The sequence below is a fragment of the Saccoglossus kowalevskii genome, chromosome 20 (genome assembly GCF_978046115.1).
Source record: "Saccoglossus kowalevskii chromosome 20, keSacKowa6.1, whole genome shotgun sequence".
Taxonomy (NCBI): Eukaryota; Metazoa; Hemichordata; class Enteropneusta; family Harrimaniidae; genus Saccoglossus; species Saccoglossus kowalevskii.
The window spans coordinates 25,475,861-25,502,696 of NC_140660.1; the positions used below are offsets into that span (position 1 = coordinate 25,475,861).

General features: G+C 35.1%; 1 protein-coding gene across 1 annotated transcript; it reads left to right on the top strand.

Annotated features, from left to right (window-relative positions):
* Positions 1-2,805: 2,805 nt before the first annotated feature.
* On the top strand, positions 2,806-26,169 carry LOC100303599 (death effector domain-containing protein; the record flags this gene model as incomplete). Its single annotated transcript, NM_001164949.1, is given in 6 exon segments — positions 2,806-2,859; positions 3,684-3,830; positions 16,318-16,377; positions 16,738-16,956; positions 23,982-24,086; positions 24,312-26,169. Coding segments are annotated over 4 exon segments (591 nt in total). The 3' UTR covers positions 24,527-26,169.
* Positions 26,170-26,836: the final 667 nt, after the last annotated feature.

Sequence of the window (26,836 nt, forward strand, 5' to 3'; positions counted from 1 at the left end):
CAAGGCCAGTGTATATGCATTACCATGTGTTATACTGGCCCTGAACCAAACACTCTGGTCCCCAGAAAGACCAGACAATGATTGATAACTGGAAAAACAAGGCCTGTGTATATGCATTACCATGTGTTATACAGGCCCTGAACCAAACAGTCTGGTCCCCAGAAAGACCAGACAATGATCGATAACTGGAAAAACAAGACCTGTGTATATGCATTGCCATGTCTTATGCCGGCCCTGAACCAAACAGTCTGGTTCGCAGTAAGACCAGACAATGATGACTAACTGGAAAAACAAGGCCTGTGCATGGGCATTGCCATGTCTTATGCAGGCCGTGAACCAAACAGTCTGGTCCCCAGCAAGACCAGACAACGATAGGTAACTGGAAAAAGAAGGCCTGTGTATATGCATTGCCATGTCTTATGTCAGCCCTGAACCAAACACTCAAACCCAATCAAGCAATATCAGTTTTTAAAAAAGTAGTATGATCTTGTTTAGACCACATGTCCTCTCTATGGTAATATTGATTATAATAGTTTGGGCAAGTTTTATTTTCGCACTTGTATTTGTATGACTCAATCTGGAATATGAAAAAACAACTGGTAGGTCATAATTGTTCAATTTTATCATGACAAACCAGCAAGACTCTATGTAGCCTGGTTAACTTTACAGTTTTTATGAGATTTTTGAAGGAGACATTAATTATTGGATTTATGTGATAGAATTAATCACTACAATATGACTTCAGAAAAACAAGGTGCTTATTAAGTTGCTCTGGACTATAAAAGCAACAAATAAATAGCCTGCTGCTGAATTTGGTGCTAAGAAACATACATGGTGTCTTTGAAACATGTATTTATTGAGGGCAACTCCTAACAGATGACTACAAAAAATAGGTTTCTGAGTGACATGCAATAAAACACACACATGGTGTGTTATCAGAAAGGAATTCCATTCGGAGCTATAGTACCATTGTAAAAATTTGGAGAGTCAAAAACTATTTATATGCAAGATGTTAAAGGAATTTTTGATATTGGCATATCAAAATCCTTTATCAGAAATGAACATGTTCTGTATTCACCAAAATCCAACATTGATATGTTTCTAGACAAACAAACTTGAAACAAAAAAGAAACCATTCGATCTGAACAACCAGTGACCTTGAAAATCTAGTTGTATTGCAATTGCATTTTTGAGTGAGAAAAATTTGAGGCCAAAATTGATGGATATATGCCCAATCTTCTATAAATTTTTGATAAAATCATTAATTCAGTCCAGTGGTTAGATAAGTTGTTTATTAGATGCACAGGAAACCAAAATTTGGGATGTATATCACTCAGGTGATGAAAAATTGGTGATAATAGCCAAGGGGGTGAGGAATTGCATTTCAAATGTATACTGTATCTTTAAATTATTCATTTCAGATGCCATTTTGTTGGACTGTTACATTTCCACAGTGACATATCCTGTAATATATGATATTCTCAGTTCAAAAAGACCGACTTGTCAAATAAAAAAAATAATTATGCTTAGCTTGAGAAAGATAAATAAAAACTTTGCAAACTCACCTAACAACTTTAGAATGTTTGGCACCAAACTATCTTTATAATGCCGTAAATTCTGTTTATTGCACAGTTTTATTTACAGCTAAAAAAGAACTTGAGACCATGGATGCACTTAATGGTACAAATACAGTACATGTGTCTCTATGACAGTTGCTCCACTAATAGAGTAAATATGGTACTATCGTATTTATCCGGGTAAGAGCCCAGGGTCCTGAACATGAAAAATCGGCAAAAAGAAGGGGTGGGCGTTTGTTTGGATATCCCCGGCAAAAAAAATGAAAGATCGCGAAAATTGGCAACACGCAGATCGAACTGCGACTGGGAGTAAAACGGCAAATAAAAACATGCAACAAAAATAAACAATATGCAGCATTAGAAGTGTAACAACAATTAATTTATTGCTTAGAATGTGACAAATAAACCAGAAATAAAAAAAATCCACAGTGAAGATTCATTCGAATTAGAATATCCCCGTCGACAAACACGCAGTTTTTGACAAATATGGCTGACTGGCGGTCCATTTTTTAATGCCAAAATTCAGCCAAATTGGGTCCTTTCATGTCCATTGTTATTTCTCTGGCAGCCATTTTTATTGTTAATCATGGCTTTTGTCTGTCCATTGATATTTCTCAGAGATGCATTGACTGATTTCAATGATACTAGGGACAAAGACACAGTGAGGAGTTGTACATATTCACATGGATTTATTTCCTGATTTGATCAAATATGGCTGCCTGGCGGCAAACACCTGTAAAATCCATTTTTTTTTGGTGTGTCCATCATCATTTCACGCAGATGCCTGGACCGATTTTGCTGAGACTAGGTACAAATTTTTTCAAAGAATCAATTAATGAGCTCATTTGCATATTTAATTATTAATATGAATTTTACTGATCAATTCTTGTTAATATCTTGTGAACTAATAGTCCAAATGAGATAAAACTTGATTTGTCAATATAAGATATATGCTATGCAATATTGAATTTCAGCTTAATTAACAAGCTCATTTGCATATTTAATTAATTAATTTTTATTAATATCTTGTGAACTAAAAGTTAAGTTATGCCCAGCCTGTACTGTAGGAATATCTCTATGTTTATTGATTATTATTGATTACATATAATCATTAACTAGAGTATGTAGCAACGTTATCAGTTTATTAACATTAGTTACAATCACTTTACAAAATACAGCCTACACTTGCAGCCACACATCTCAATCTGAACAGTGTATGTGCCAGCACCGTGTTGTCCACATCTTATGCTGATCTGCCATCTTAACGTGTTACCACAATTCTGTGAGTTAATTCATCTTGTTTTTGTAGTACAATTATAAACTTCTCTTGCACAATGTAAAACTTGTTTTGATATTTTAAAATCACTTTGTTTAAACACTGATGTTTTTGTTACAAAATGTGTTTCTAATGTTCATGCGAGTTAGCATTTTATTCCAGCATTTCTGCCAATCGGAAACTCGATCTAATCAAACTTTACACACATGTATCTCTATATATAGTAATGATTTAAAGTGGCCGACTGTTTTCTGTTTTGTTTATTACATGACAAAGATTGTGTCAAGTCAATTACATGATGAAAAAAAAAAATTTTTAAAGTTACATGATTTTATAGAGTTTGTTATAAATGATGTCAGCATTACATTATGTGAATAATTATTCATGAAGACGTTATTTATATCTGGTGTGGCATTAACATTTAATGAATTGAACCCTTGTGTCAGGGAAATGAAACGTAGATAAAATGCTAATTGTATCGATGCATGTTGCTCTCTATGTTTGTAAAAAATGAGTAAAAATTATTGCTAAAATAAGATTGATAGTAAAAAGTACTTCACATGAGAATTACACTTTATAATTGTTAAAACTATTTGGGAATTGTTTATAACTGGTGAGATTGGGTAAAAATGCATTGGGAAAACAAGACAAAGTGAATAATGGCTAGCATGAAACAGACAACCTCAGACACTAGACTAATTATATAGTATACCATTCGTCATTGGTCCCAGGGAATAAGCTGTTGCATACCTAAAACAACAGCTGTTGTCAGACAGGTGATATAGACAGACTGTGGTCAAACTGACAAATGCACTGCTTTTATTGTTTAGTTTACAGCTTTCAGTTAATAATTAACTAAAGACAAGAAACAGCTCAGTGGTACGTATTGCAATATCAGCGGTACCAGACCATATATCCAGACTGCAACGGCTAAGAGTGACACCTTGCCTGCTCCAGAGTCAAGATACATATCTCAGGTAATATCTACAAAGTGGTGACTATAAGTTGACATTATCTGGTGTGTTCATTAACTGTAGCTATGGTGTGAGTGTTTACTTGTGTTCATGTTACAGGATCTGGACACATGCTATACCGGTAATTTGTAATCCTTCATGTTTGGAGCAGGACAGTTTCATTCACGTTAGTTGGGACCAACTTGGGACTCGCTAGGGCTGTGCCGAAATCATGCCCCCAGTCTTCGTTCTGTAATTTGACCAAAACATGGAAAATAATACGCATATGATGTTAATAATAATTGCTATATGAAATTATTTCCATTTGCTGTTATATTTATTACGAGTCATAAGATTAAAAAACACAATTATTTTTTCATGTTGATATAGCATTGCAAGAAAAAAAAACGGTTGGAACAGCACAATAATGTGGTTTGCATTCATTACTAAAGCATCTGACCATATATACGGTATATAGGGCGATTTCATTTCTTTGACACCCTTTGACCGATCTCGTTCAAACTTGGCATACAGACAAAATATGATAACCTACATATGCACACAACTTTTTATTATGATTCGATTGAATATGGCTGACTCACAGGCCATTTTGATATTAAAACGTGTCCGGAACTGTTTCTCTGAGCTGAACAGGATGTATGGTTATCATGCCTATTGGGTTATAGGTGCACATCACTTTTTTTTCGAGATTCGGTCCAAGACTGCCGACTGGTCGCCATTTTGTGTTTTTCTGTTTTCGTGCTGATTCCTCCATAAATTATGGCCAGATTCAGTTCAAAGTTTGTCCATAGGTACTATACTTCAAGGTAATACAAAACCATGTTTTGCTTTGAGATTTGATCAAATTTGTCGAAACTTTGTATGATGATAATGTATATTGGGTTACTAGTGCACGTCATATTTTTTTAAATTTTGGACTAAAATGGCCGACTGGTGGCAATTTTTGCCCCCTTTTTTGTGCTGATTCCTCTGAAAGAAATGGCCTGATTCACTTGAAAGTTTGTAGATAGGTAGTATACTGCAAGAAAACACAACTCAAATTAGCTCAAATTTGTCAAATGGTGGCCATTTTGTCAAAAAAACGTGAAATATCATTCTGTAACATGTCATAACAGGGCAATATGGCCTGATTCAGTTCAAAATTGAATAGGGCATTTTCAATCACACTTTGTATGATGACCTTACATATTGGGTTACAGTGCAAGCCATATTTCTTTTGGAGATACTTTAACAACAATACCCGACTGGCTGCATTTTTCTTTCATGCTATTTCCTCTGTAAGATATCAGTTCAGTGGCGCCACCAAGTTGGGGGAGATAGGGTTCCCCCTACCAGGGTGTTGAGTTTTTGATTAAAGCTAAAATGGAGCATTCTATGGCTTCCTTGGGGCCAAAATTACTATCAGACAGGTCACAGTTGAAGACTGTGGTCGCATTTGATTCCTGGTCAATCAGAATTTTGTGGTTGCCAGAGGATCTGCTCCCCAGGGTAAAGGTGGTGCACGTCATGATGGCACTGCACCCCTGTTTCCCTGTTTAAAAAAATCCCTGAGATATAGTCAAATTCAGTTCAAGGTTTCTACATAGGTACTATACTGACAGTAACACAATCTATAATCTGTGTTAGTGTTAAAAATAATATTGATCTTTCATTTCTACATGTCACTTGTACCATGGAAGGTAAAAAGAGAGGAGATAGGACGACTTTTAATCCAATTTATTAGTCCCCGTTCAGACGAAGTCCGAAAACGGGGACTTATAATTCAGTCTCCGTCCGTCCGTGCGTGCGTCTGTGCGTCCGTCCGGAGTCATATCTCAGAATCCCTTGGACCGATTCCATTCATTCTTTGCATGTGCCTAGTACTTTATGTGGGACATATGCACATGCAGTGGTTTTAGCGATTTGATTCAAAATTGCCGACTGGCAGCCATCTTGTTTTTTTGAAAATGTTGTATTTTGGACATGCTTTGTCAGTTTTCATTCAAACTTGGTACATAGATTATACATGTTAGGATACATGTCCATGATGATTTATTTCACAATTGGATCAAAGATGGCCGACTGGCAGCCATCTTGTTTTTTGAAAATGTCGTATTTTGGACAGGCTTTGTCAGTTTTCATTCAAATTTAGTACATAGATCATACATGTTAGGATACATGTCCCCGACCGTCCGTGAGTTCCTAAGTCTGTGTGTCCGTCTGTCCATGCGTCAGTCTATCCAACGTCATATTTCAGAATCCTGTGGACCGTTTCCGTTCATTCTTTGCATGTGCCTAGTACCTTATGTGGGACACATGCAGTGGTTTAGCGATTCGATTCAAAATGGCTGACTGGCAGCCATCTTGTTTTTTGAAAATGTTGTATTTTGGACATGCTTTGTCAGTTGTCATTCAAACTTGGTACATAGATTATACATGTTAGGATACATGTCCATGACGATTTATTTTGCAATTGGATCAAAGATGGTCGACTGGCAGGCATCTTGTTTTTGTTTTTTTATGCGGTATCTTGGACGTGCTCTGTCAGTTTTCATTCAAATTTGGCACATACATGTACTTTATACATGTTAGGATGCATGTCCATGACAATTTGTTTCAAAATCTGGTCAAGGATGGCCGATTGACAGCCATCTGACTTTTTGGCCTTACTACTATATTTCCACAATTTATGTACCATTTTCATTCGTATTTGGCACATACATCATACATATCAGTGTGTTTCATAATCAGATCAAAGATGGCTGAATAACGACTGTTTTTATTTTGGCCATATTACTATGACACGAAACACGTGTTTTGATGTAAATAAACAATCTGTTGTATACGCCACTTGGAACTCAAGTTTCAAGGACACGCTCGCGACAACCCCTCCGCTTTAATATGACAAGCACAAAGAGAACTTAACGGGGACTGTGTCATTTTCAATGACTTGTTTCTTTTGTTTCACACTGACAATATCGCCTTATTGTTTATATTTCGTTTTACCCCGTCACCAGTACCGCTTATTTACTCGGCGAAATGGGATGAACTCACATTTTTCGTGACTGAAAAAAAAAATCACCGTCACGAGTGGCACTGCGCATCAGCGAAGAGACAGAAGGGTGTATGCGCAGAAAGGTTCACGTGACGTCATAGGTCATTGGCAAGGCCTGACACCAGAAACGAAACACTCGTCGGTTGTTTTCCAGCATGAGCGGATGATACGCTGCTCGGTCTCTGCACGTAAACTTGTTCCATTTTAAAGACGAAAAAACCACGGTTACCTAAAAAGACAGTTGGGAAACGAATCATGTTCTTTTCATTAGATGCGTGTCGCGGGTAAACATTTGAAACAAAAGACGTACTAATCTGTGATAAATCATTAACATAAAATGTAGACAGGAAATCACGCAAACATGACGTCATTTTTCCCAGAGTTCATTGCAATCAACAACTGCACGCCATTTTATTGTGTCTCTGTGGATACTTTCAGTAATACTAAAGTGTAAGTTGTTATAGTGAATCCTGACAAAACCTGTCGCTCGGTTTAAACTCAAAACAAATTTGCCTGTCGTGTATGGCATTTTCGTTTCTAAAGAACAAGATTGACAGAAAACTGAAATAAAAAAACAAACAAAACATGATCAGAAAAAAGACGTCAAAGAAACCATACAAGTGTTTATATTTCAGCCATGCGAAAGTTTTAATGAGGAGCCATGATACCACGTACATTTTGTTGGAAATAAACAAAATATGCGATAAGATAACTGAAATAACCCGCCCATGCTCTACAAAATGCATGTAAGCAGACCAAATATGCAACAACAGGCAGTTCCAATGAAATTAAGAACGGTTAAAAAGGGTTCGAAAAATTGATTTGGCGAAGAGACTGCTAGAAAGTTGTACCGACAGTTCAATGTATTCAAAAATTGTAGCGTTGACTAAAACCACATTTAACGGCATGCTGAATATTGCAACATGAAAAATTTTCCAAAAAACTGAAACAAGAACAGACAAGAACAATTAAACAGGCATTTTATGAAACTGGCGGAAAATGTTGAATACATTTTCAACAATTTCTACGACGTCTACAAAAAAAGTGTCACGACTTTGAACAAAATGGCTGATACAGTGACGTGAAAGCAAAATGATAAAATTTACTCTAATAAGCCCCCAAATCGCACACAACCTTCATAAGTACGCACAGTAGTATACTAAAAATTCATTTGGTAGTATTTTTTATAATATAATGTATTTTAAAATAGTGACTTAGGGGTTAGAATTGTTGTCACTTTTCTACCGGGACCCAAGCTTACTCTCATGACAACAGTGAAAACGATAAAGGACGATTCTCGATTCTGAATGTTATCACAGTCACAAAGAGTACTCATCCGAGACGTACGTGTAGTTCTTCGTAGCGCTTGTTCACTAAACGTGAATATTCTATCGAAAACGAGCTTAAAATTTCAAATTCGCGGAACATCAAGTGATCGACATAAAAATGAAACAAAATGGTGGACCTTGAAATCTCAAGCGCGACACGCATCCTTGAGGGATTAGGCAGATTCACACCTTTTAACAATGGCGTTTCCTAACCGTCTTTTTTAGTAACAGTGAAAAAACTAAACGCCCGGTTGTCTCTTGAAGTATTTAAAAAGCTCAAGTGGGACTTTATGTCTGGCACTTTCGAGTAAGCTTTGTCTTGTTTGTATGCGGTGATATGCAATGGTGAAAAAACGAGATTTTTTTGCAATAGTTTCGCCATTTTGTTACCGCCTCGACACAACAAATATACTTATAAATACGTTGTGTGTGTGATCATATGGAAGGTGGTGCAATGTTAGAACCCTGGTGTGATCACAAACAGTTATTGTTGTGTCAGTTTTCTGATATGAGCATATAAATACATATTTTTCATTTCATTTTAACGATTTTTACAGTTATTGTCCGCGATTGAAATACTCAAATAGGGAAAGATGTTGGGTTATGGTTATGTTGCTGTCTTGCTTGATAGTTTTACTGGTGCAGCAAGATTTGTTGTCATGTTTGAATTGAGCCGACCCGAATATTAATTATTCACGTAATCGCATTACGAAATTGTTTACCAAGTAAATAAATCGAAACGATCATCGAACAAGGAAGAACAATAGCGTCCTATCTCCTCTCTTTTTACCTTCCATGCTTGTACTGAATATTTACATCGACTACAGCTAATATTTAACGGGGACTATGTATTATCAATGCTTGTCCTTTTTATTGTTGTGTTTAATCCAGCCGTAGATTTCATATCTTGAATTTTTACACCAAAACGCTTTATTTCATTTTTAGTTCCCGTTCGGACGCAGTTCAAAAACAGGAACTTATGTTTCGACCTATGTGCGTGTGTGTCTGTGCTTCCATGCCTCCATTAGGGTATGCGTCCAGACCTGTATCTTAGACATGCCTGGACCAATCACAATCAAGCTTCACACATACATCATACATGATTTTATACATATGCACATCAATTTGTTCCACGATCTGATTCAAGATGGCAGAATGGCGGCCATTTTTGTGCTATAAAATCATCAAAATTAAGCATTTCTCGGCTGTTTACAGATGAATTTTGTAGGTGCTTGCATTTCAAAACCCTTTATGCATATGTGGGGTGATGGCAGGGGGGTCGTACATGGTAGGCTTGCATAGCAATTCAAACCTGATGTCAATACAAAAGACTGGGAAATTGAAAGGATTACAAAATTGAATAAATTCAGCTGCACCAGAAGCTTGGAAACTAGTTATTTTATTTACTTGAGTCTTGGAATGAATTTGCAAAGTGATCCAGAACGACGTACTTTTACATAATATAAAATATGATCACATTATTTTGTGAATATAAATATGCATATATCATGCATTGGCTTAGAAAATGTTTAGAAAGATTGATGTTTTACGTACACCAAATATAATCACACGAAGTACAAATTCAAAGTGGTTTAATACATTGGCCATATTTTATGTGATCTCAAATATAATAACTGGACAAGAACATGCACTCGATAGGAAAAGCAAGTCAAAGTTGATAAGGATATGTCACAAATAGTTTTTTGAGAAAATGACTGCACAGTGATGCTGACATTTAGTGTATGGTGACCAAAGTTTAATTCATGCACTGAATTATGCTAATTTGTATACAATATTGTCCTGGCTCTGAATATTTCAACAATGTTGACTAAGTGCGCTGCTTTGCTAATAATTAAATTATACAAATTTGAGTGATGTATCGATATAGACTTTCTTCGAATTCAGTTTTTTATTCCAATATTGTTTTCATAGTTACTTCTCTGGAGATCACACCTGAAATATTTTAACACGGAATAATACATCTGTCACATATTTACCGGTAGATAGCTAATGCAATACTGCCCTCAGTTGGTGGGATGTGCATCAATCCAACGCACCCATCGATGCAAAGGACCTGATATGTATGTATTTCACACCTTGGCGATGAGGTGTGGTAGTCTTGATGACCCCAAATTATAATCAGTTTCTGGCTCTTGTCAGTGATATGTGCTGCACTATAGCAAAGGCAGTGATGCACCACTTGTTCGATTTCCAACTCCCTCTAACCCATTTGACATTCAAGTCTTAGGGTCATTCTGTGAAGAGGGGCATTCTTCAAGGAAATTTACATATTTAAATATTTTTCCATAATCTGCATATTTTATTAGTTCCCGCTCGGACGCAGTCTGAAAACGGGGACTTATGTTTTGACCTCCGTGTGTGTGTGCGTGTGTGCGTGCGTGCATGCGTCCGGACCTGTATCTTAGAAATGCCTGGACTAATCACAATCAAACTTCACACATACATTATACATGATATTATACATATGCACGTCAATTTGTTTCACGATCTGATTCAAGATGGCCGAATGGCGGCCATTTTTGTGCTAAAAATCATAAAAATTAAGCATTTCTCGGCTGTTTACAGATGGATTTTGTTCAAACTTGGTATATACATTAGACATTATGGGACCTTAATGCAAATAATTTTGTTTTTCAGATAAGAATGTGGTTCTCGTGCCATATTCTGACTTGCTTTCACTGATTATGTTCAAATTTTAAATATTCATTATACATCATGTCATAGATAGACAGATATATTGGTTTGACTATCCTATTCAAAATGGACGAATGGTGGCCTTTTTTGTGCTAAACAATCATCAACTATCAAGCATTTCTGGCATTTATGGATGGATTTCGTTCAAACTTGGTACATATATTAGACATTACAGGTTCCTGATGCACATCATTTATTTTTCAGATCGGATTCAAATTGGCTGTCTGGCGGCCATTTTGTTTTAATGAATGGGCTTCTAGACCCATATCTCTGACTTGTTTTGACCGATAATATTTTCAAATTTTAAATATTCATTATACATCATGTCATAGATAAACAGATATATTGGTTTGACTATCATATTCAAAATGGCCGAATGGTGGTCATTTTTGTGCTAAAAAATCATCAAATATCATGCATTTATGGGTGGATTTCTTTCAAACTTGGTACATACATTAGACATTACGGGTTCCTGATGCTCGTCATTTGATTTTTCAGATTGAATTCAAAATGCCTGACTGGCGGCCATTTTGTTTTAATGATTGGGCTTCTCGAGCCATATCTCTTAAATGCTTTGACTTATTATATTCAAATTTTATATATTCGTTATACGTTATATATATACATGTAATCAAAATGGCTGATTTTGAATGCTGTTCCAGAGCAATATCTCTCAATATGGACATGTACTTGTTTGATGATCAGATACAACTGTCAATCATTTTAATGTTAAAAAAATCATATTCCTGTCATGGATATATTCCAGCTATATTACTATAAACAAAACTATATATCTTAAATTTGATAACTAACTGGGACTGTGCCATGCATGGCTTGTTGTGATTAGACATAAATGAAAAGTGCCAAGCTGACAGACTGCGAAATCCGTGGATTAAAAGTGCTAAGTCCAAATTGTGTGGGACGATATTGACGAACTTCAGGAATAAGTTGTAGGGATTTTGTTGGACGGCTACAGTGACGCCGACTTGGACATTTGAGGGTTTTGAGTTGGACGAAGATGGCAATGAACGTACAAATACAAATCTGAGAAGTTTTTTCAAACAGCTATGAATTTTTATAATTTTTACTGTGTAAATTTGTAAATTATTATTGATCTTGTATGACGGTTGATTCGTAATTTGTCGAGACCGGAAATCATTTTACGCAGTTTAACCCCTGACATTTTAATTCATTTTGAGTTCACGCGTATTGGGCGTGTTTGTCGGCGGGGAAATCCTAATTCAAATGATTTCTCACTGTCGATTTTTATTATTTCTGGTTTATTTGTCACATTATAAGCAATACATTATTTTTGTTATACTTCTAATGTTGCATATTGTTCATTTATTTCCGTTGCATGTTTTCATTTGTCATTCTATTCCCTGCCGCTGTTCGATCTGCGTGTTAAACATTTTCGCGAATTTTCATTTTTTTGCTGGAGATCTGGCAAATGCCCACCCTTATTTTTTGACAATTTTCCATGTTCAGGACTCTGGGCTTATACTTGCATAAATACGGTATAACCATGGTTGTTATTAATATATAAATGCAGGTTCATGGGCACTTCAGGTGAATTTATTTTATTGTCTTTGGAGCTTTGTCATTACAACAGAGGACATACTATTCAGATTTATTAGCTCCGGTGTCGACTTTGTGGAGCTTATCATACAAGTGATTGTTCGTTGTTATCTTCCTCATCAACTTTTTAGCTCTGCTGTTGTCGTATATGACAGAGCGAAGCTGTTCACATAGGTTATTGTTCGGTGTCGTCTGTCAACAATTGCATTTTTGGCTTCTTCTTGTAAACTACCAACTCAATTGTTTTGATACTTGGTATTTAGGTACCTGAGGTGAATATGATTTATTATTTGTGGAACATTAGATAATTAAACCAGTATTTATTTAGTATTATTCTTGCATAAAATAATATTGTCTTCTTTTGTCCAAAAGTTTTTCGACAGATAAATAGCGCTTGTGGCTAAAATATAATAACCCTGTTGCAAAGATAATCTCGATGTCAGTTGGTGTAGACAGAAATCTTTTGATTATGACTCAGAAATATGTGGAGTGGGAACTTTTTTAGCTCCGCTGTCGACTTTGTCGAGTGGAGCTTATCATATGAGTGATTGTCCGTCGTCGTCGTCCATGTCAATGTTTTACTTTTTCGATTCTTCTTGAAAACTACAAGCCTGAATGCTTTGATACTTGGTGTATATGTACCTTGGGTAGACCTCTCTTAGGTTTGTTCATTTCATGTTGATATCTTCAATTCTCTAATTTTGGTGAATATTTTTGTCATTTTTGGTAAAAAGTGATATTTTCGACTTCTTGTTAAAAACCGCAAGTGCAATTGCTTTGATATTATATATATAGGTACTACATGTGGACCTCTCTCAGATTTGTTCATTTTGTAATGATATCTTTAATTCTCTAATTTTGGTGAATGTTTTTGTCATTTTTGGTAAAAAGTGATATTTTCGACTTCTTGTTAAAAACCTCAAGTGCAATTGCTTTGATATTACATATATAGGTAATTGTACTACATGTGGACCTCTCTCAGATTTGTTCATTTTGTAATGATATCTTTAATTCTCTAATTTTGGTGAATATTTTTGTCATTTTTGGTAAAAAGTGATATTTTCGACTTCTTGTTAAAAACCGCAAGTGCAATTGCTTTGATATTACATATATAGGTACTACATGTGGACCTCTCTCAGAATTGTTCATTTTGTAATGATATCTTTAATTCTCTAATTTTGGTGAATATTTTTATCATTTTTGGTAAAAAGTGATATTTTCGACTTCTTGTTAAAAACCGCAAGTCCAATTGCTTTGATACTACATATATAGGTACTACATGTGGACCTCTCTCAGATTTGTTCATTTTGTGATGATATCTTCAATTCTCTAATTTTGGTGAATATTTTTGTAATTTTTGGTAAAAAGTGATATTTTCGACTTGTTGTTAAAAACCAATAGTTCAATTGCTTTGATACTACATATATAGGTACTACATGTGGACCTCTCTCAGATTTGTTCATTTTGTGATGATATCTTCAATTCTCTAATTTTGGTGAATATTTTTGTAATTTTTGGTAAAAAGTGATATTTTCGACTTGTTGTTAAAAACCAATAGTTCAATTGCTTTGATATTACATATATAGATACTACATGTAGACCTTTCTCAGATTTGTTCATTTCGTGATGATATCTTCAATTCTCTAATTTTGGTGAATATTTTTGTCATATTTGGTAAAAAGTGATATTTTCGACTTCTTGTTAAAAACCAAAAGTTCAATTGCTTTGATATTACATATATAGATACTACATGTAGACCTTTCTCAGATTTGTTCATTTCGTGATGATATCTTCAATTCTCTAATTTTGGTGAATATTTTGGTCATTTTTGGTAAAAAGTGATATTTTCGACTTGTTGTTAAAAAACCACAAGTCCAATTGCTTTGATATTACATATATAGATACTACATGTAGACCTTTCTCAGATTTGTTCATTTCGTGATGATATCTTCAATTCTCTAATTTTCGTGAATATTTTGGTCATTTTTGGTAGAAAGTGATATTTTCGACTTCTTGTTAAAAACTGTAAGTCTGATTGCTTTGATACTATACATATTGTTCATTTTCTGATGATGTCTTCAGTTCTTTAATTGAAATGTGCATTTCTAACAGCGGAGCTATCTCAGCCGAGAGGCTGCTTGTTTTCAGTTGTTTTATTTTGTTCTTGTGAATTATTTGTCAATTGTTATTGGCTATTTGTTTTGTGTTTGTGAACTTTTAAATAACTCCAAGTGAGTTTTGTCTATGGTTAAATATGTTATTTCCACTGTAATGATCAACTTGGTGGTGGGTGGTGCATACAATACAGCTCCCAAATATACAACAGTTCCAAAAAAAAGCTCAGTACACTGACATGTTTGTAACACTTAATTTATAACTAACATCTACTTCATTTATATTATACAGCTACTACCTCATCCAAGGATACAACAGTTACCAAAGAGAGGTTCACTGACATGCTTGTAACACTTAATTCATAACTAACATCTACTTCATTCATATTATACAGCTACCACCTCATCCAAGGATACAACAGTTACCAAAGAGAGGTTCAATGACATGTTTGTAACACTTAATTCATAACTAACATCTACTTCATTTATATTACCGTACTCGACCGCGTTAGCGCCCAGGGGCCTCAACTCAGAAAATCACAATTTTTTAGGGGTGGGCGCTTACCCGAGCGCCCCCCTGAAAAAGAGTGCGAATGAAAAATTTTATTCATCAAGTGACAGATTACGTCTTTTGGGGAAAATCAAATTACAAAATTAGTTGAGTCATTGATTTTCACAATGAAGAAACAGAAATGATCACAAAAAATATGCACATTTTATTACAATATTAATTACGTACCACCAGAATTTACGAAATTAAAAATATTTGAGTCTGTTGGAACACAGTCGAAGTCAAAATTGTCATATTATCTCTATTGTCGAAGCTGTTGGATCGTACGCAAACTCTCAATGAAAATCCGCCTTGAAGCATTTACAGATTTGACCTGCAGCAGCGTGCTTTGACCTAATGGGTCAAGTTGGTTATTAACTAATCAGAATGCTTTGTTGTACTGATGCAATTCTTCGGAAATTCCCGAAGACTTTCCGGTAACGCAATGCAGAAGTGAATTATCGATGTCGAAGTACGATCTGTTGGAATTGATTTCAGCGAATAAATGACATGGTTTTTCCAAAAAACTAGTAACTAGCCATTTTTGAGAGGTAAACTGAATATGGCATGAAATATTTACCGCATTTTATTTGTATTAACACAGGTCATTGTTGAAGCGTAGTTTACGCACGGTTGCCGTGTTCTACTCATTCACAACATGTTCACAGCAATCGATATCCACGCTGTATCATGTAGAAACGATTACCAAGATTCGTTACGCAAGACCAAGTTTTAAATTAGTTGCATTTTGAAGCGATCGGCGCTTTGCCGAATGTGACCCCAAATAAAAAAATTCCGCAAAAGTGGGGGGGTGGGCGCTTGCCCGGGCATGGGCGCTAACGCGGTCGAGTACGGTATACAGCTACCACCTCATCCAAGAATACAAAAGTGACTAAAGAGAGGTTCAATGACATGCTTGTAACACTTCATTTATAACTAACATCTACTTCATTTATATTATACAGCTACCACCTCATCCATGGATAGAACAGTTACTAAAGAGAGGTTCAATGACATGCTTGTAACACTTCATTTATAACTAACATCTACTTCATTTATATTATACAGCTACCACCTCATCCATGGATAGAACAGTTACTAAAGAGAGGTTCAATGACATGCTTGTAACACTTAATGTATATCTAACATCTACTTCATTTATATTATACAGTTACTAAAATGGACCGATTCAATGAATTGCTTATTACACTTCGTGACAAAATGGGAAAAGGTAAGTGTAGCAATCATGCTTTGTTTTAATTATTTCTTGTAAAATATTGGTTATTATTTAACATTTAATTTTGAAATAACTAAAGGTAATACATAAATTTCACATAATTATTTGAACAAGATAGCACGCACGTCAAACACTTTGATTTCATAGTGTGTTTTGTTCAATACAGGTTCATATAGAATTATAAGGGAATAGGTGTCACTGAAAGGGAATTAATTTGTAACATTTGTTATAAAATTTGCATCGGAGTGTGCATGATGATGTAATAAGAGAGAAAGTACTATTTGATGAACTTGGAAAGTTGATATCAAAATAGATTTAAAAGAATTAAAATAACTTCATCTTGTTTTTTTACAGAGGATTTTTTAAAACTGAAGGAACATTGTCGTGATGTTCATATACCAAAAGGAACATTAGAGAAAAAGAAAAATTCATATGAAATATTTGTATGTTTGAAAGAGCTTGGTAAAATCAAAATTGATGACACTAAATTGTTGGAAATACTGTTGGAGAAAATTGGTAGAAAAGATCTTGTGAATACAGATGTGATGCAGTATCACCAAAGAGCACGAGGAGGTAACTATACCAAAGTACAATCCTATTGTATATACACTATGACATCCCAATACATTCCATCTCATTTGTATACCATTATTCAATCCTATTGTACATACACTATGACATCCCAATACATTCCATTTAATTTGTATACCATTATTCAATCCTACTGTACATACACTATGACATCTCAATATATTCCATCTCATTTGTATACCATTATTCAATCCTATTGTACATGCACTATGACATCCCAATACATTCCATCTCATTTGTATACCATTATTCAATCCTATTGTACATACACTATCACATCTCAATACATTCCATCTCATTTGTATACCTATATTGTGCATTTTGAGTATGTGTTGTAGAGTAAATATATCACAAGTGTGGATAGATTATACAAACAGGTGGTATCATATAGTTGGTATGGTTTGATCAGTGATAGGTAGGTACAGTCATGAGTATATAGAGTAGATATATCATAAGTGTGGATAGATTGTACCAACAGATGGTATCATATAGTTGGGATGGTTTGATCAGTGACAGGTAGGTACAGTCATGAGTATATAGAGTAGATATATCACAAGTGTGGATAGATTATACCAACAGCTGGTAGTATATAATTGGTATGGTTTGATCAGTGATAGGTAGGTACAGTCATGAGTATATAGAGTAGATATATCACAAGTGTGAATACATTATACCAACAGCTGGTATCATATAGCTGGTATGGTGTGATCAGTGATAGGTAGGTACAGTCATGAGTATATAGAGTAGATATATCACAAGTGTGGATAGATTGTACCAACAGCTGGTATCATATAGTTGGTATGGTTTGATCAGTGATAAGTAGGTACAGTCATGAGTATATAGAGTAGATATATCACAAGTGTGGATAGATTGTACCAACAGCTGGTATTATGTAGTTGGTATGGTTTGATCAGTGACAGGTAGGTACAGTCATGAGTATATAGAGTAGATATATCACAAGTGTGGATAGATTGTACCAACAGCTGATATCATATAGTTGGTATGGTGGGATCAGTGACAGGTAGGTACAGTGACAGGTAGGTACAGTCATGAGTATATAGAGTAGATATATCACAAGTGTGGATAGATTGTACCAACAGCTGATATCATATAGTTGGTATGGTGGGATCAGTGATAGGTAGGTACAGTCATGAGTATATAGAATAGATATATCACAAGTGTGGATAGATTATACTAACATCTGGTATCATATAGATGGTATGGTTTGATCAGTGATAGGTAGGTACAGTCATGAGTATATAGAGTAGATATATCACAAGTGTGGATAGTTTGTACCAACAGCTGATATCATATAGTTGGTATGGTGGGATCAGTGATAGGTAGGCACAGTCATGAGTATATAGAGTAGATATATCACAAGTGTGGATAGATTGTACCAACAGATGGTATCATATACTTTGTATGGTGTGATCAGTGATAGGTAGGTACAGTCATGAGTATATAGAGTAGATATATCACAAGTGTGGATAGATTTACCAACAGCTGGTATTATATAGTTGGTATGGTTTGATCAGTGATAAGTAGGTACAGTCATGAGTATATAGAGTAGATATATCACAAGTGTGGATAGATTGTACCAACAGATGGTATCATACACTTTGTATGGTGTGATCTGTGATAGGTAGGTACAGTCATGAGTATATAGAGTAGATATATTACAAGTGTGGATAGATTGTACCTACAGATGGTATCATATAGTTGGTATGGTGTGATCAGTGATAGGTAGGTACATGTACAGTCATGAGTATATAGAGTAGATATATCACAAGTGTGGATAGATTGTACCTACAGATGGTATATTATAGTTGGTATGGTGTGATCAGTGATAGGTAGGTACAGTCATGAGTATATAGAGTAGATATATTACAAGTGTGGATAGATTGTACCTACAGATGGTATCATATAGTTGGTATGGTGTGATCAGTGATAGGTAGGTACAGTCATGAGTATATAGAGTAGATATATCACAAGTGTGGATAGATTGTACCAACAGCTGGTATTATATAGTTGGTATGGTTTGATCAGTGATAGGTAGGTACAGTCATGAGTATATAGAGTAGATATATCACAAGTGTGGATGGATTGTACCAACATGTGGTATCATATAGTTGGTATGGTTTGATCAGTGATAGGTACGTACAGTCATGAGTATATAGAGTAGATATATCACAAGTGTGGATAGTTTGTACCAACAGCTGATATCATATAGTTGGTATGGTGGGATCAGTGATAGGTAGGCACAGTCATGAGTATATAGAGTAGATTTATCACATGTGTGGATAGATTGTACCAACAGCTGGTATTTTATAGTTGGTATGGTTTGATCAGTGATAGGTAGGTACAGTCATGAGTATATAGAGTAGATATATCACAAGTGTGGATAGATTTACCAACAGCTGGTATTATATAGTTGGTATGGTTTGATCAGTGATAAGTAGGTACAGTCATGAGTATATAGAGTAGATATATCACAAGTGTGGATAGATTGTACCAACAGATGGTATCATATACTTTGTATGGTGTGATCAGTGATAGGTAGGTACAGTCATGAGTATTTAAAGTAGATATATTACAAGTGTGGATAGATTGTACCTACAGATGGTATCATATAGTTGGTATGGTGTGATCAGTGATAGGTAGGTACAGTCATGAGTATATAGAGTAGATATATCACAAGTGTGGATAGATTGTACCTACAGATGGTATCATATAGTTGGTATGGTGTGATCAGTGATAGGTAGGTACAGTCATGAGTATATAGAGTAGATATATCACAAGTGTGGATGGATTGTACCAACAGCTGGTATCATATAGTAGGTATGGTGTGATCAGTGATAGGTAGGTACAGTCATGAGTATATAGAGTAGATATATCACAAGTGTGGATAGATTGTACCAACAGCTGGTATCATATAGTTGATATGGTTTGATCAGTGACAGGTAGGTACAGTCATGGGTATATAGAGTAGATATATCACAAGTGTGGATAGATTGTACCAACAGCTGGTATCATATAGTTGGTATGGTGGATCAGTGACAGGAAGGTACAGTCATGAGTATATAGAGTAGATATATCACAAGTGTGGGTAGATTGTACCAACAGCTGGTATCATATAGTTGGTATGGTTTGATCACTGATAGGTAGGTACAGTCATGAGTATATAGAGTAGATATATCACATGTGTGGATAGATTGTACCAACAGCTGGTATCATATAGTTGGTATGGTGTGATCAGTGATAGGTAGGTACAGTCATGAGTATATAGAGTATATATATCACAAGTGTGGATAGATTGTACCAACAGTTGGTATCATATAGTTGGTATGGTTTGATTAGTGACAGGTAGGTACAGTCATGGGTATATAGAGTAGATATATCACAAGTTTGGATAGATTGTACCAACAGATGGTATCATATAGTTGGTATGGTTTGATCAGTGATATATAGGTACAGTCATGAGTATATGGATTAGATATATCACAAGTGTGGATAGATTGTACCAACAGTTGGTATCATATAGTTGGTATGGTTTGATCAGTGACAGGTAGGTACAGTCATGGGTATATAGACTAGATATATCACAAGTGTGGATAGATTGTACCAACAGCTGGTATCATATAGTTGGTATGGTTTGATCAGTGATAGGTAGGTAGGTGCAGTCATGAGTATATAGAGTAGATATATCACAAGTGTGGATAGATTGTACCAACAGCTGATATCATATAGTTGGTATGGTGTGATCAGTGATAGGTAGGTACAGTCATGAGTATATAGAGTAGATATATCACAAGTGGGGATAGATTGTACCAACAGCTGATATCATATTGTTGGTATGGTGGGATCAGTGATAGGTAGGTACAGTCATGAGTATATAGAATAGATATATCACAAGTGTGGATAGATTATACAAACAGTTGGTATCATATAGTTGGTATGGTGTGATCAGTGATAGGTAGGTACAGTCATGAGTATATAGAGTAGATATATCACAAGTGTGGATAGATTGTACCAACAGCTGGTATCATATAGTTGATATGGTTTGATCAGTGACAGGTAGGTACAGTCATGGGTATATAGAGTAGATATATCACAAGTGTGGATAGATTGTACCAACAGCTGGTATCATATAGTTGGTAGGGTGGATCAGTGACAGGAAGGTACAGTCATGAGTATATAGAGTAGATATATCACAAGTGTGGGTAGATTGTACCAACAGCTGGTATCATATAGTTGGTATGGTTTGATCACTGATAGGTAGGTACAGTCATGAGTATATAGAGTAGATATATCAAAAGTAAAAAATGGATAGATTGTACCTACAGCTGGTATCATTTAGGTGGTATGGTGTGATCAGTGATAGGTAGGTACAGTCATGAGTATATAGAGTAGATATATCACATGTGTGGATAGATTGTACCAACAGCTGGTATCATATAGTTGGTATGGTGTGATCAGTGATAGGTAGGTACAGTCATGAGTATATAGAGTATATATATCACAAGTGTGGATAGATTGTACCAACAGTTGGTATCATATAGTTGGTATGGTTTGATTAGTGACAGGTAGGTACAGTCATGGGTATATAGAGTAGATATATCACAAGTTTGGATAGATTGTACCAACAGCTGATATTATATAGTTGGTATGGTGTGATCAGTGATAGGTAGGTACAGTCATGAGTATATAGAGTAGATATATCACAAGTGTGGATAGATTGTACCAACAGCTGATATCATATTGTTGGTATGGTGGGATCAGTGATAGGTAGGTACAGTCATGAGTATATAGAATAGATATATCACAAGTGTGGATAGATTATACAAACAGTTGGTATCATATAGTTGGTATGGTGTGATCAGTGATAGGTAGGTACAGTCATGAGTATATAGAATAGATATATCACAAGTGTGGATAGATTATACAAACAGTTGGTATCATATAGTTGGTATGGTGTGATCAGTGATAGGTAGGTACAGTCATGAGTATATAGAGTAGATATATCACAAGTGTGGATAGATTGTACCAACAGCTGGTATCATATAGTTGATATGGTTTGATCAGTGACAGGTAGGTACAGTCATGGGTATATAGAGTAGATATATCACAAGTGTGGATAGATTGTACCAACAGATGGTATCATATAGTTGGTATGGTGTGATCAGTGATAGGTAGGTACAGTCATGAGTATATAGAATAGATATATCACAAGTGTGGATAGATTATACAAACAGTTGGTATCATATAGTTGGTATGGTGTGATCAGTGATAGGTAGGTACAGTCATGAGTATATAGAGTAGATATATCACAAGTGTGGATAGATTGTACCAACAGCTGGTATCATATAGTTGATATGGTTTGATCAGTGACAGGTAGGTACAGTCATGGGTATATAGAGTAGATATATCACAACTGTGGATAGATTGTACCAACAGATGGTATCATATAGTTGGTATGGTGGATCAGTGATAGGTAGGCACAGTCATGAGTATATAGAGTAGATATATCACAAGTGTGGATAGATTGTACCAACAGCTGGTATCATATAGTTGGTATGGTGGATCAGTGACAGGAAGTTACAGTCATGAGTATATAGAGTAGATATATCACAAGTGTGGGTAGATTGTACCAACAGATGGTATCATATAGTTGGTATGTTTTTATCAGTGATAGGTAGGTACAGTCATGAGTATATAGAGTAGATATATCACAAGTGTGGATAGATTGTACCAACAGGTGGTATCATATAGTTAGTATGGTGTGATCAGTGATAGGTAGGTACAGTCACGAGTATATAGAGTAGTTATATCACAAGTGTGGATAGATTGTACCAACAGGTGGTATCATATAGTTAGTATGGTGTGATCAGTGATAGGTAGGTACAGTCACGAGTATATAGAGTAGTTATATCACAAGTGTGGATAGATTGTACCAACAGCTGATATCATATTGTTGGTATGGTGGGATCAGTGATAGGTAGGTACAGTCATGAGTATATAGAATAGATATATCACAAGTGTGGATAGATTATACAAACAGTTGGTATCATATAGTTGGTATGGTGTGATCAGTGATAGGTAGGTACAGTCATGAGTATATAGAGTAGATATATCACAAGTGTGGATAGATTTACCAACAGCTGGTATTATATAGTTGGTATGGTTTGATCAGTGATAAGTAGGTACAGTCATGAGTATATAGAGTAGATATATCACAAGTGTGGATAGATTGTACCAACAGGTGGTATCATATAGTTGGTATGGTGTGATCAGTGATAGGTAGGTACAGTCATGAGTATATAGAGTAGATATATCACAAGTGTGGATAGATTGTACTAACAGGTGGTATCATATAGTTGGTATGGTGTGATCAGTGATAGGTAGGTACAGTCATGAGTATATAGAGTAGATATATCACAAGTCTGGATGGATTGTACTGATAGCATGTTGTTGGTATGATGTGATCAGTACTATGTATGTAAAGTCTGTACTTACAGCTAGTATCATAGTGTATAATGAGTTCAGTGTTTGCTGTGTACTTATTTAGTATAATGTAGATATATCACAAGTGTGGATGGATTGTGCTGATAGCATGTTGTTGGTATGATGTGATCAGTACTATGTATGTAAAGTCTGTACTAACAGCTAGTATCATAGTGTATAGTGAGTTCAGTGTTTGCTGTGTACTTATTTAGTATGGTGTAGATATATCACAAGTGTGGATGGATTGTGCTGACAGTTGGTATCATATTGATGGTATGTTTAATTAGGCTTATCAGTTCAGTATAAGTAGAATAATGCATTGACATATGAATTATGCTATAATGATTGTGTATATTAAACATTTGACTTTATTTGTAAAGTATTTCATAGTTCAATAGTTTTATTAATTTGTCATATCAATAAACATTTTTATTAAACCCCAAAATCCACTGTTTAGCATTGTAAATATGGATATTCACTTGAATTGTTTATTATTGTCACTTTAGAAGATTGCTTCACTGAAGGTGCCTCTTCATCAAAGAATCCAGAAAATTTAAGTGAAACGGAATTCAAACAGATGCTCTTTGATATTGCTAAGGAAATAAGGGAAGGTAAATTAGTAATAACATTTGGTTATCAACATGCTATTTTCTGATTTCTTTCATGTTTTAAATTTAAATTACAGCATAATACCACAGTAGTGAGCATGTCTGCCAAATATAAATTATCATTCACATTTTCTACAAGGTATATTTAGCTATTTCATACATTACAAAATTGAGGGAATTGTCACTGATATTTGCCATGCACATATTGACTTGTGTCACTTTTTACAGATGAATTGAAATCATTGAAAGATATATGTGGTGATGTTCATGGGCTGATACCAATAGGGGATTTAGAGAAAAAAGAAAAGGCATTTGATGTGTTTAAATGTTTGCTTGAAGTTAACAAAATCAGCGTTGGCAACACAAAGTTGTTGGAAAAATTGTTAAAGAGTATAAAGAGGAATGATCTGTTGAAATTTGTATCACCATTTTCATCAAAGTAAATTTAAAAGTTAAAGGTAAATATTGTAATATAATGACAGCTGTTGATTTATTACAAAACAAAATAAAATTGACCGCTGTAAATAAATGAGGCTGTGGCCTCAGGTCAGTGTCATGGCAACCTGTAATTTCAAGTTAAAAGCAGGCAGGTCAGTCCTAGTGTATTAGCATACCTGACAGTGAATGAATTTACTTGTATTTTCAATGACTTCTTTAAAATTTTATATGCAGAAATCTTGGATCTGATTAATTTTTCTTTTCATTTCGTGTCAACAAGTTTTATTTTCTACTTTCAGTAAATATTTTGGTTGGTGAAAAATGATATTTTAAACTGTCTAACTGCAGTTAGGATCTTTTATTATTTTATGAGAACTTTTATACAATTAATTTTATTTTATTCTGTAAAGGACAATGAGATTAATACAGTACATGTAGTATTAATTGAGGGATACAATGGCTAGTAGTTTTCTTGCCAAATTTTGCTTAGATGTGTTGCTGTACTATTATTTTTGTGGAACTTTTATACAATTCATGTTATTTTATTCTGTAAGGGACAATGAGATTAATACAGTACATGTAGTATTATTTGAGGAACTTGAACATTAATTTTTAGCTTTGTTGTTGACTTTGTCGAGTAGAGCTTATCATATGAGTGATTGTCCGTCGTTGTCTGTGTCAACTTTTTACATTTTCAACTTCTTCTTGAAAACTACAATTCTTATTGCTTTGATACTTGGTGTATATGTACCTTGGGCAGACCCACTTAGATTTGTTCATTTTGTAATGATATCTTTAATTCTCTAATTTTGATGAATATTTTTGTCATTTTTGGTGTAAAGTGATATTTTTGACTTCTTGTTAAAAACTGAAAGTCTGATTGCTTTGATACTGTACATATAGGTACCTTAGGTGGACCTCTCTCAGATTTGTTCATTTTCTAATAATATCTTCAGTTTTTTAATTGAAATGTGCATTGCGAACAGCGGAGCTATCTCAGCTGAGAGGCTGCTTGTTTGTATGTACCGGTAATTATGACTTTTTTCTATTTTCCATGCAAAATGCGTAGACCATTGTTAGTTTGTTATCTACTCATATATTTGTTATTTGTTTTTAGTCCCCGTTCGGACGTAGTCCGAAAATGGGGACTTGTGTTTTGCCCTGTGTGTGTGCGTGCGTGCGTGCGTGTGTCCGTGATCACCTGTATCTCGAACATGCATGGACCGATTAAGTTCAAACTTCATTCATACATCACACATTATATGGGACATATGCACATGCATTTTTTTCATGATCCGATTAAAGATAGCCGAATAGCAGCCATTTTAAGGTCAAAAATGCATCAAAATCGCACATTTTCACCATTCCGGTCCCGGATCTCAGTTATGCATGGACGAATTTTGTTCAAATTTGGTACATACATTAAACATAATAGGACCTTGATGCACGTCTCTTTGTTTTTCGGATCAAGTTCGAAATGGCCGACTGGCGGCCATTTTGTTTTAAAGAATTCAGTTCTGGATCCGTATCTGAGTCATGCTTGGATTGATCGAGTTCAAACTTCACACACACAAGGTACATCATGTCACAAATATGTATTTGCATTTGTTTCATGATCTCATTAACGATAGCCAAATGGCGGCCGCTTTAAGGCAGAAAATGCAATGAAATAGCACATTTCCACCATTCCGGAGACGGATCTCAGTTATGCATGGACGGATTTCGTTCAAATTTGGTACATACATTAAACATAATAGAACCTTGATGCACGTCATTTTTTTCTTCGGATCAAGTTCGAAATGGCCGACTGGCGGCCATTTTGTTTTAAAGAATTCAGTTCTGGATCAGTATCCAAGACATGTCTGGAGTGATCAAGTTCAAACTTCACACACATGGTACATCATGTCACAATTAGATATGTGCATTTGTTTTATGATCCGCTTAACAATAGCTGAATGATGGCAATTTTAAGGCCAAAAGTACATCAAAATCACGTATTTTCACAATTTCGGAACCAGATCTCAGTCATGCATGGATGGATTTTGTTCAGATTTAGTACAATGTGTTGTACATATGCAGGTACATTTCGGTCATGATCTGCTTTGAATGTATATGTCACTCAAATATGAACGGAACGGGGACGTGTCATTGACAGTGACTTGTCAATTGACAAGTTTGTAATATTTCTGCTAAGTTTTTACGAATTTTATTATTATGTTCTATATGACGTCTGGTACTGATTACATTGAAGAAAAAACTCATAAATTGGAATTATTTTTATTAAAACTAAAATACAGTGGCATTTCACAATATAC